Here is a 12,071-nt window from a genome sequence, read left to right on the forward strand (position 1 = left end):
GGCATTCACACAGGACACATTCCATTTGCACGATTTTTAAGCTCTTCATCTACAATTTTTATGCATTTATTTTTTTCTGCAGAATGGCATATTAAAAAAAAAATATTAGGATGCGAGCTTGTCAATTGCATGTGACAACTTTATATTGTGTTGTCCTTCCTGACTGCATGCACACATGCATGTTTTGTTTGTTCGGCAACACGTTACTTAAAGCCTATATTTATAATGAATTATAAAAGTAGTTTTAATGTATTAATTATCCCTTATAATATACCTTATAATGCATTGTATGATCTCATGAATAATTGTAACCACAGTTCTAATACATTATAATACTTATCTATTCATTGTTACACGTTTAGAACATATAAATGCATTAAAACACATGACATACAAACCTTCAAATAATATAATGCATTTTAACTTTGGTTATAATTATTTATGAAAAGATATAATGCATTAGAGAACACATAATGAATAACTTTACAATACGTTATACATAAAGGCTTTAAGTAAAGTGCTACCTGTTTTTTTTTTTTTTTTTTTTAATGAATAATTCAAACTGATTTGTCAATCAAATGAAACATACACAAGGTCCCCCACACTGGAATACAAATCTCTGGCTGTTGCAACACTTTTTTCCCCCTCACGATATGAATGTTTTCAGGTGCCTTGAAAAGTTAAAAGCTGTTCAATCTGTCAAGATCCTGTGTGAACGACCCCATATTGTTAAAATTTTAATTCTGAGAAGAATTTAAAATAGACTAAATGAGCTAAAATATAAAGTTACTATTAAGAAAGTGACATCACGTTGTATATTAATCGATAAAATGATTTAGGGAAAAACTGTGAAAAGGAAATTACACCATGGTTAAAAATAAAAAAAACAACTTGAACATGACCTTTTTCTTTTTCCATGACACTGAAAAAGTCACTGGAATCCATTGAATAAAATGTGTCTTGAAAATAAATTCATGTTCTTCATCTTTACAAGCATTCTAAAGGAGATAGCAACGCAGCAGATATTTTACAGCGAACAGGAGGCAGGGACTGCTCGATCATATGCATCTGATGCATTAACAATGCAGATGGGCAAATCCCCTTAAATATGCTGCTGGAGTTTGCGAAGGTCTCAGACGTTATGCCCTCAGGTCTGGATATCTAAAGTCTGGATATGGTCTCCCCCAGCAGGTTTCGGAGTACAGTGGCCATCAGAAGTGACCCATCCGTGCGGTAAAGACGCTTCGGGGGTGAGTGGAGGACGTCGAGCGGCCGAAGCTAGATGACGGCCACTTGATGATGAACTGGGAGGTGACTGGCAGCAGATACCTACACAGACGGAGAGAGGAATCAGACATGGGGGTTGGCCAGACTCAAAAACAGGATTAGACGCACAAAGGTCAGCTAAAAAGATCAGGCACTTTTCCTCCCTCTCCGCTTCCAATCCTCCTCCAGCTGATGCTTTAGATTCCGGTCCCCTCCGCTGACCCTCACGTTTACACTGTGCCGTTTTTAACAATGAGTGACACGAGTGGCTGAACGTGACTTGTTTTAACAGATAAGAACTTGTTTAATGCACAGGATGTTCTGAGAGAGGATAACAGGTTAGATAATTATGGCCTACACAGAGACAAGGAGGGTAACCATCCTGGACAGCTGACGACCCACACTATCTAACTGCAGAGCAGCTTATTTATAATTCCACTCGAAGCAAGGCAATTTAAACTGTTAATTAATTAAATAACAGTGACAATAAAACACAAGTTGTGCTCAATACACTGAATACACAAAATAGCTTAAATAAACAGCTAGCTGCCTTTTTTTATTTTAGTAGTGGTAAATAAAAAGTTTTTTGGGGGAATGACAAATATGGATGTCTATATAGTTCATACATTTCTAATAGTTAGTAATGAACTCAAGTTCTTTTCATATGTTCTGTTTCATATGTTTTTGCAAAAGTTAAAGATTTAGGTTTAGATTTATGTATGTAAAAGACAGTTGTAACCAATCATAAATAATAAAATGTAAATATGAATAAATTTTAAAAAAAGTATGAATTTCTTTCTTCTGCAGAACACAATAGAAGATATTTTGAAGAATGTTGCCAACCAAACAATTTCTTGTCCCCATTGACTTCAATACCATTTTTTCCCCCATACAATGTAAGTCAATGGTTTGGTTATTCACTTTCTTCAAAATATCTTCTTTTATGTTCAGCAGAAGAAAGCAACTCATACAGGTTTGGAACAACTTGAGGGTGAGTAAATGATGACAGAATTGTCATTTTTGCGTAAACTATCCCTTTAATACCTAAGTATTTTTCAAGAAATTCATTTATTCAGATATATTTTATAACAATTCAAAAATTGAAAAGGTTGTGTATTCAAGTGTATTCAAATCATTGTTTGTATGAATGGATATTTAAAAAAAAAAAAAAAAAAACAATAGTAGGAGTGTCGCGTGTCTTTTTAATTAAATCACACGAAGCAAGCCCAGAAAGTGGCTTTGTACGAATGCAACGCTGTAGTTATGACAGCAAAACATAATGCCAGTACAAATTAGGACCGCTTCTTATCTAACAAAAGAAGATTTGTTCTAAAGCCCCTGCTGCAGAAAGAATCTACTCATGATACTGCACTAGGCATGTATTTGCAATGCATTTACTCCAATCGGTAATGCATAATAATAAATGCAGATGTCCTGCATTGTGTGTTATGGAGCATAAAACCCTGGACAATGATGAATATCGATAAATATGTCCAATGCACACATTGAGCCACCTTTCACATTATGCGCACGTAATCTTTCCCTATGTTCCTTTCATTAAAGCTTTAAAAATCAGACCCAATGCTTTGGTTCTTCCCTACGGGAACTCCAGACAGGTGAGTTCTCAGGAAATGGTTTTGGGTTGGGGTTGAGCCTCATTACCATATTTTATACTACAGACTGCTGAGTTTGGTCAACAAAAGGAAATGTCAAAGGAATATGAAATTCAAATATGAACATATATGGAGGTGAGCCTTTCTGGCTCTGAAGAATTCCCTGTAAGGAAGTCTCATCCATGAGAGAGCTCCATCATGCAGGGTCCAATCAGGCTGCAGGCAGTGTTTAATTGGACCTCTGTGAGGATTCCTCCAGGTCTTTGGCTTTTGATCATTGAGCAGTTCTTGGAAAAACCTGCCAGTGCAAAGCCCCTAGAGAACCGCCAGCTGTCTAACCTTCGAACGTGTGTGTGCTTTACTAATTACACTCAATCGCTCGGAGATCTGCACATATCTCACGTCTGTTTGCTTGTTTAAAGCCTACACTCTATCACCCAACTGCCACACGCTGCATAAAACTTTGAGAGGGTACTTTTAGACACTTTGAGAGAAAATGGAGACTTCCTTATCCACCAAATATCATATTACGGTTCTCAAAAGTTAAGAAAGGTTTCCGTAGTTTTACATCCTGATAAAAATTCTCACAAAACTTTCCGTTTTATCTTATGCAACCATGTTGTTGTGCAACCATGAAAGTGTCCTGCTTTCATTCATTCTAAAATTATTGTACAGGTTGCTATTACTTTAAATGACTAAACACTGAATTCTAAAGAGTTTGGTGGTAATAGCTTACATGTAACCCCTTTTTGAAGTAATGCTTTATTAAAACTTCACCATAATGCCCAAGTTCTGTTTTCAAATGCATAACAGATGTAACTTTTCTTCTTATTTATCAACATAAGACTGTACACTGCAATCGAGCAGTAAGCACAAACTAGATTGCTCAAATTATAAATGAATATATCTACAGTAATTAGTTACTTTTTTTAGGAGTAATGCAACAATGTAACTTTTAAAAGTAAAGTTTTGCACCACTTTGTGTTTATGATGGGTAAATCACGTACCGTATCTCCAAAACCTGAAAAAATTCCAAATTACAAAAATGTAGCGTGGGACTTTTTGGATTTTGTTCATATAAAATTGATTGGATGGTAAAACACATTGGCATTGCATACATATAACAGATGGTTAGAGGCGGGGCATACAAATAAAAGGATTTGGGTGATGTCAAATGAAAAGTAGTTTTTTTTTCAGGCAGAGCAAGTTATTATATTTTGATCAAAGATTCCAAACACATTTCTTGGAATTGATATATGTGTGCTGATATATCGTACAATCTGGAAAACGAAGTATATGAGGTGAGTTTTGATTTTGTATTGACTTATGGTTACAGTTAATCTCTTGGACAAAGTGCACATTTCTTGTCACTTGACCTCTTCTCCTTCTAGCCAAGAGAGAGGACAGTCACCTGATGGATCTGAACAAGGAAGGTGGAGGAGGCGATGGAGTAAGAAGCGAGGATGAGACTGTTACCCAGGCATCAATTTCCTAACGAGGCAAAGCAGATGCTGGCTGATTGAAAAATAACGGATCCCCAAGGGCCGTTCCAGCAATGAGTCGTCAATGAGGCATGTCCTGAGAGAACACAAGTGTGAGAAGAGAGCGGATATTGGCTGGATGGAGAGGGGAGAGGATATTGAAAATGACTGGCTGGTCTCTCCATGGAAATCCAGCAAAAAAACAAAAAAGAAGCAAGCAGGTGGACAAAGGTTCAAATCCAAAACCAAAAGATACAGCCCAAGGGGATAGAATCACAGGATGAGAGATGTCCAGCAAACACGGCAGTCAACAAGTCAGGGTCGAAAGACGGAATTCAAACTAAATAATTCTGCATGATTCTAAGTTACACTAAAGTCCTTAAGCTTATGTAGGTTATGTAGGAAACTGTGTTGGCAAAGGCACTTACAATGCAGGCAAACTGTTCAATATTTCAACTTTGTTGTCATGCCATCACAATAAAGTTAAACCCTGTAATCTCAGGTAAAATTCATACAAAATCTGCATAAGCACGTCAAAAAGGTGGATGAATTACATTGAGCTGATCAGCTCTAATAATACAACATTTTCTATCAAATAAAAATAAAAATGCTCTGCGCAAAAAAGGTATGGTCATAGGAGAGAAATTCTGGTGATATTTGGTTGACAAAAAGTCCCTTATCCATTGTTAACAGTGTTGTGATGCGTAAAGCACATCTCAAACAGAAGTCACTTTCAAACCAAGAAGCTTTCTGTTGGTCACACTGAATTTATAAGAAAATAAATCTGTGTGGGGAACTTTTTCACCCTCACATGAAACTCCAGATGATGTGGATTTCTATTGAAATTACTGGATTTTAAAAATACTAATCCAAGTAATTTTTTTCAGTATATTGTACTTTTGCATTCAAAAAATAACTAAACACCCTTAACACAAAATTTATTTGCTTTAATGTTAAATAGATGAGATTTGTTTTCATAGAATGTATTGTAAATATTTTTAGGTGACATTCATACTTAAGAATAAAAATAAATAGTTTTTAATATAATAATAGATAGCAATGGTAAATGTGACCGTATTTTAAGAATCAGTGTGATTTATTGTGTCTAGTGATTTGTAATTCTTGAGTAAATGTAATTTTATAGTGTTATAAGCACCTCTTTATGTATAAAAACCACTTCAGTTGCAGCTTCTGTTCCACCTTTGCAGTGTAAAGACCTAACAAACCCGATTCAGCTAATCACATTTGTAGAAATCTGAATTGAACATGTCAAAGAAATAGAAACAAAATGTGTCTGTGTCTGTGTAACTGTGTCTGAGCATGTGGAAAGTTTAGACTAGAATCTCTGAGTTGTCATTTCATAATTGTCGTAAATTCAACGTGAATGCAGTATCAGTAGAGTTTAGTCCCAGAGTTTGCAAAAGTTTAAGATGTGGACGTCCCCTGCTTTAAATGAGGTTGCATGATGCAATGAACCACTTGATTTTCTTTCATTATTGAACTTTCACATCAAATGCCGTTCTGCAGTGTCAACTGTACTAATGGTGATGTGAGTGTCAGTACGTTCTTATAGCAGTGTTGTCATGCACACTTGATGAAGTAACTATACCTTGTGTCATCCCAGTCTGGGCTAAGTCCACTGAGCGAACCACGGGAGTCAGCCACAAACTTGTAGACTACAAGCAGGCAGTCTCTACACAACTGGACGACACGCTGGCAGCACCTCAGCTCCTGCGCGGTCACCACCTCACTGCTCTTACTGAAAACACTCTCCCATGATGGCCTGCTGGAGGAAAATACACACATAAATCCTACAGTCTACATTATATATCATGGTATGCATACTTTTATAACATAGTAACAGAATGACATAGTTATCTTTTAAAGATTCAAAACAGTAAAAAAATGGATGTCACATTTTACAAGGTGAAATTAAATAAAAATAAGAAGGAACTGGATGAATATTCTGAGTGATGCCAGTCCAGTCTTCCTTGTGTTGCAGCCTCAAAATAAACCACGCCATGTTGGTTCATCTGGCCAGAGGAGAACTGGCCCCCTGACTGAGCCTGGTTTCTCCCAAGGTTTCTTCTCCATTTCTATCACTGATGGAGTTTTGGTTCCTTGCCACTGTCGCCTTTTGGCTTGCTTAGTTGGGGACACTTAATATTTGGCAATATTGTGGGCTTGTTTGCACAGACACTATTTGAGGAGAACTGAACTGAGCTGGACGATGATATCACTGAATCAACGATGAACTGACTTTAACTGGAAAATGTACTATAAATTTACTATTGTCCTCTTTTTAGAACTGCTTTACAGCAGATTTTTTTTTTCTGCATTACTGAAAAACTATTTTCCTGACTAAGCCAGAGTTACATTTTTGTACACTGAAAAAAAAATGGGATAACAGATACAATTTTGTTTCTCTTTCTAAACTTCATTTCTTTGCTTTTGATTAATGTAATTCTTTTAATGTCTTGAGGAGTTTTTGCTTAGGTTAAGGTACATAAAGAGTATGTCTTTGTTGCTTTACTTAAGCTGTTTACGTAATATATTAAACATGCTATTATGTGCTCTTGCTTGCTGCTAGTTTATGCCAAGTTACATTACAATTCAGTGATGTGACAAAAATATATAAATTAAATTGGATGAATTAAATCCTGTCAGGGATCTGTATAAAATCACTTTGATACTACTTAATCTGCTCAAGTGAACAAATTATGTTTGTGTTACTTAATTGATTCATTTACAACCAATGTATGATTAAATCATGCAAATCCAACACACTTTTTCAGTGCATGATCTTTATAACAAATAATCTTTTTTACTTTGTATAAGTATTTTTTGTCTTTGCAAAAAAAAATATATATATATAATATAATATAAATATATATATTTGATTAATATTAAATCAAAATTAAAGATTTGAACCAAATCATAAATATAATTTAATAAAAATTCATTTGGCTGTAACAAATTAAAGTTGTTGTTTTTTTTGTATTTTTGGTTCACTGTATCATTCTTTCAATGAAGGATGTTGACATATTTTCACTGGAAAATAAGACAAAATTCAGAATAAGTAACCATTTTTAAACTTTAGATTTATACTATCATATATACTATCATAGACGCAATAAAGGTCATACTTTCAGCTTTTACAAAAATAACTGGAACAAACCATGAAGGTTAAAAGATTTGATTCTCGTTCATTTGGCTTTTGTTGAAGAAAGAAACGATAAAAAGTCTTTTCTCTTTTGGTGTAGGAAATGAGGTTTCATTGTAGAGATGATGAAATGTAACTTCTAGGGTTTTGAATTGTACATTACAGGCAGGGAGGCTCTACAGTACTCTCCCACTGCTATCTCCTTCCTGTGCTAACGGCTCACAGGCCACCTTCACACGTCAGTCCCTGATTAAACAGAAGCAGCATGGGTCGCTGGCACTGCCTCTAATCCCCTAGAGCTGTGTTCGCTCTCATCAACTCCAAATGGTCTAAACCTGGCTATATAACATCCTTCACTCTGTGGCAATTACAAGAGTGATTGGGCCACACAAAGCCCCTGAGAAGCACTCACAATGACTGGAGGAAAAAGGCGGTCAATAAGAAGGTGTCCCCGCTGTTTGCGCTCAGAACTGATAAAATCGCAGCATGTAAAGCTCTATGTGTATTATAACAGCAAGCGTGTATGCTTCTATGTGCGGCTCTCTGAGGAAGTAAAAGTCTATATCAAGACTTACGATTGAGTCAATAAAGACAAAACAGAGACCATTTTTCTCATGGCCGGGGTTATGTTCTGTCTAAATGCGTTTTTACATTAAACACTCTTCCCAGCTAATTTTAAGTGACATTTACAAGTGAAATAATTAATAAATGAAGGACATTTAAAACTAGACATGACACAAACTAGACAAACTAGGAATATTTTTCGCTTATTATTCTTCATAGAGCTGGGGAAGCTCTTGCCAAGTTACACACTACTTTTGCAATATTTTAATTGGCCTTGCCACTATAATGATTGTATTTTTTTGGCAAAATATATATTTCTGACACATACAAATTAGGCAATATCACAGAAGAAAGAGTACTGTTGTTCTGAATATTAGCACTGTTTTGACTTGGCCACAGTAAATCACAGCGGTACTGATATTCTGACCAAGAATACAATTATGGGTGTGATATTGTTTTTACACAACAGTTCAATAAACAAGAAATTTTAAGAAGACACATTTTTTTCTTTGAAATGATGTGCCAAGAAAGTAAATTAATAAAGTAAAGGTAAATAGACTTAACTGTAATTCCCTGTCAGTCGGTCACTACAAGTCACGTCGTGACCGACAAATCTACTTCGAGTGTAAACTAAACGAGCCAATGGACATTGGCATGCGATGATTGCATCCAGCTGCCGCTGATCACAGCATGAGCATAAAAAGGTAGCAGGTGCAACGCATACCAGCTTTTTGCTTCGGAGCTGAGCGATAATATCGTTCTGCTCCTGCCATATCTTCGTTTGTGACGACGAGTTCAACGCGCTATAGGGAGATTTTTGTGTTGGCGGACGGGGCTTCAGCAGTGGTCGTTCCTGTGTCGAGTGGGTTGCGCACTTCATGCTGCACTACCCCCTGTTGTGCTGCAAGCGGCCATCTCCCCTGTGCGTCTCAGCACCTAAAAGAGCAATTCCCTGAAAGAGTTTACATGGGTACGTCTTTGTAAAGACAACAGATCGTCTTTTTAAAGATGCCGTTTCACCCATGCGTTTCTGGATGCGGTCGTTACCTGGCGCCGGGTGATGGTCACGATCGCTGCCTCACATATCTGGGCATTAAACACACTGAGGTGGCATTCGTGGATGAGTCATGTTCCCATTGCGGGAAGATGACCATCTCGGAGCTCTGTTGCCTCTGCCTAGTGTTTTAGTGTTCGTCCTGGCGGCAGCCAGGCGAGGACTAATTCGGGCAGTAGCACGGGCGGTCTGAGGGTCACAGTGGTGGCAAACTCTTCAGGGAACCAACCCTCGTGGGACCATCACTCCTCTAGCGCTTTGCAACCAGCCGAGCTGCCAAAGGAGCTGGGCCCTCTTCGAAGAGTGTACCAGCGGTATCCTTCGGTGCTCCTCCCGACGACCGGATGTTGCTCACTGCATCGGAGGGAGACCTCTCTGGAGAGGAAGATTCGGCTGCGCTGCCACCCTCCGGGACGGTGGCAAGGCCTGAATCAGATCCGGAGATGTCGGCTATGATTTCCCGGGCCGCCGAGAGCGTAGGGCTTGAGTGGAAACCTCCACCACATCCCGAGCCCTCGAGGTTGGATGATTTTTTTCTCGGGGTGGCTGGTTCTCAGTGCCCCCCCCCGGTGCCTTTCTTCCCAGAGGTGCATGAGGAGCTTACCAGGTCTTGAACGGCACCTTTTACTGCCAGAAACTGACCTGCTGGTTCCTCCTCCCTCACCACCCTTGATGGTGGTGCAGCTATGGGGTATACGGCGATCCCCCCAGTGGAGCGGTCGGTAGTGATACAGTTGTGTCCTAATACCGCCTCCTCCTAGTGGGGAAACCCGACGCTCCCCTCCTGGGCCTTTCGTCTGGTCTGTCCGGCGTTGCTTATATGGCGGTGCTCATACGGAGAAGCTGCCTCCGCCTTACACGCTATGGCGTTACTGAAGGCACTGAAGGACCTGCACGAGAGTGGTCACGATCCGGAAGTTCTGAAATAGCTCCGAACCGCTACTGACCTCGCGCTCCGAGCGTCGAAGGTCACCACAAGTTCTCTGGGTCGTGCGATGTCCACACTTGTGGTCCAGGAGTGCCATCTCTGGCTGTGTCTGACCGACATGAGGGACGCCGACAAAGTTCGGTTCCTCAATGCCCCTGTGTCCCAGACCGGCCTCTTCGGCGACACGGTCGAGAGCTTTGCCCAGTAGTTCTCGGCTGCACAGAAGCAGACTGAGGCGATACGTCACATCCTGCCCTGGCGGGCAGCTGCTGCCTCCACCCGTCTGCCGGCCACAGCGCCCCAGCCTGCTCGTCCACCCCCGCTCCCGTGCCGCATCCACAGCAGCCTCGAGCAAGCGGCACCGTGGAGCTGGGTGTAGGCAGGCCGCCCTGCCCGTCCAGGCCCCGTCAAACCTGGCGGTGAGCAGAAGAGCAAGAATCCCCGGGACAGGCGACCCAGAGAGGGAGGGAACTGCTCTTTGGGGGATGGTGAATGCACCTCTCCCTCCCCCGGAGGAGGGCCGGATGGAGAATCTGGTTTCCAAAAATCTCAACGAGAGAGCAGTTTTCTCTATCTCTGGGTCCCAAGAGGGCACGGAGAGTTGCGAACAGACCAACACCGGACCACACTCATCCTCCGTCGCCAGCAGGCAGCAGCGGGCGGTTCGAGAGCGTCAACAAAGGCCCTACTTACACACCCTCTGCCCAACCGTGGAACCAGTTAAGTGTTATTGTGCTTCACACAAGGTTAAATCCTCCCCGGCCACCCTCTATACCCTCTTGGGACCTGTTTCTAGTGCTCAAAGCACTACAGCAGGGCCCATTTGAGCCTTTGCAGTCAGTTGAGCTGAAGTTTCTATTAATGAAAACTCTGCTCCTGCTTGCACTGGCCTCCATCAAGAGGGTAGAGTACCTGCACGCATTTTCGGTCGACGATTCCTGCCTACAGTTTGGGCCGGCTGACTCCCAGGTAATCCTGAGGCCCCGGCCCAAACACATTTGCTAGATTCTATAGCCTTTGTGTGTAGCCGGTATCCTCCTGTGTTCTCACCTCAAACGGGTAGAAGCACTGAGAGGCCCCGGTTTAGTGTTGGCTTGCTAAAACCGCTCTAGAGAGTCCGTACTGTAGACCCTGTCGAGCGCCTCCATCCCCTCGGCAGCCAGACGTGGTGGAACGTTTGGCGCCAGGCCCTCACTCGATGAATCCGTGAGAACCAGTAGAGGGCTGGGTTCCATATGTAAGGACCTAAGTGGATCCCATATGTGTAAAGTCCACAGTTTAGCCTCAGAGCCCTTGTTTCCCCGGCAGACTTCTGCCATTTCCAAGAGGGTTACAATCACCTCTAATCTTCCATATGCACCTAAACGGTTGTACGTTTTCCCAGTGTTATCCAATCTCACTGAGTGGGTAGTGCTACGACAACGGTGACTGGTCTTCTTGTTGCAAGCCCAGGCCTACACCAAAAAGGGGGTGCAGGAGGCTCGCACAGGACACTGGAATGGGCAGCATCCATGGCGCTTTGATAGGGATCCCAATTCGTCGGTCACAACGTGACTCGGAGTGACCGACTGAAAGGGAACATCTCGGTTACATATGTAACCCTCGTTCCCTGAAGGAGGGAATGGAGAAGTCACGTCCCTTTGCCACGGCTGCTGTACCACCGCTGAGTGGCCGGCTTATCGGCTCCTCAGCGAAAACCTGGTATGCGTTGCACCTGCTACCTTTTTATGCTCATGCTGTGATCAGCGGCATCTGGATGCAATCATCAAATGCCAATGTCCATTGGCTCGTTTAGTTTACACTCGAAGTAGATTGGTCTCTCGAAGCGAGATCCCAATGCGTCAGTCACGACGTGATGTCTCTGTTCCCTCCTTCAGGGAATGAGGGTTACATACATGACGTTCACTTTCAGTCGGTCACTATGAGTCACGTCGTGACCGACGAATTGGGATATCGCTTCGATAGACCAATCTACTTCGAGTGTAAACTAAACGAGCCAATG

General features: G+C 41.2%; 1 protein-coding gene across 1 annotated transcript in view; it reads right to left on the bottom strand.

Moving 5' to 3' along the window:
- Window positions 1–976: 976 nt before the first annotated feature.
- Window positions 977–12,071, bottom strand: part of LOC107658573 (tubulin polyglutamylase TTLL7) — a 99,115-nt gene continuing 88,020 nt past the window's right edge. The window contains exons 21-22 of the mRNA XM_016447165.1: window positions 5,970–6,143; window positions 977–1,329 (exon numbers count right to left, since the gene is read on the bottom strand). Coding sequence (XP_016302651.1) covers window positions 1,212–1,329; window positions 5,970–6,143 — 292 coding nt within the window. The 3' untranslated portion in view covers window positions 977–1,211. The remainder of the gene's footprint in view (window positions 1,330–5,969; window positions 6,144–12,071) is intronic.

This window comes from Sinocyclocheilus anshuiensis, unplaced genomic scaffold (assembly GCF_001515605.1).
Source record: "Sinocyclocheilus anshuiensis isolate Anshui unplaced genomic scaffold, SAMN03320099.WGS_v1.1 scaffold1957, whole genome shotgun sequence".
Classification (NCBI taxonomy): Eukaryota; Metazoa; Chordata; class Actinopteri; order Cypriniformes; family Cyprinidae; genus Sinocyclocheilus; species Sinocyclocheilus anshuiensis.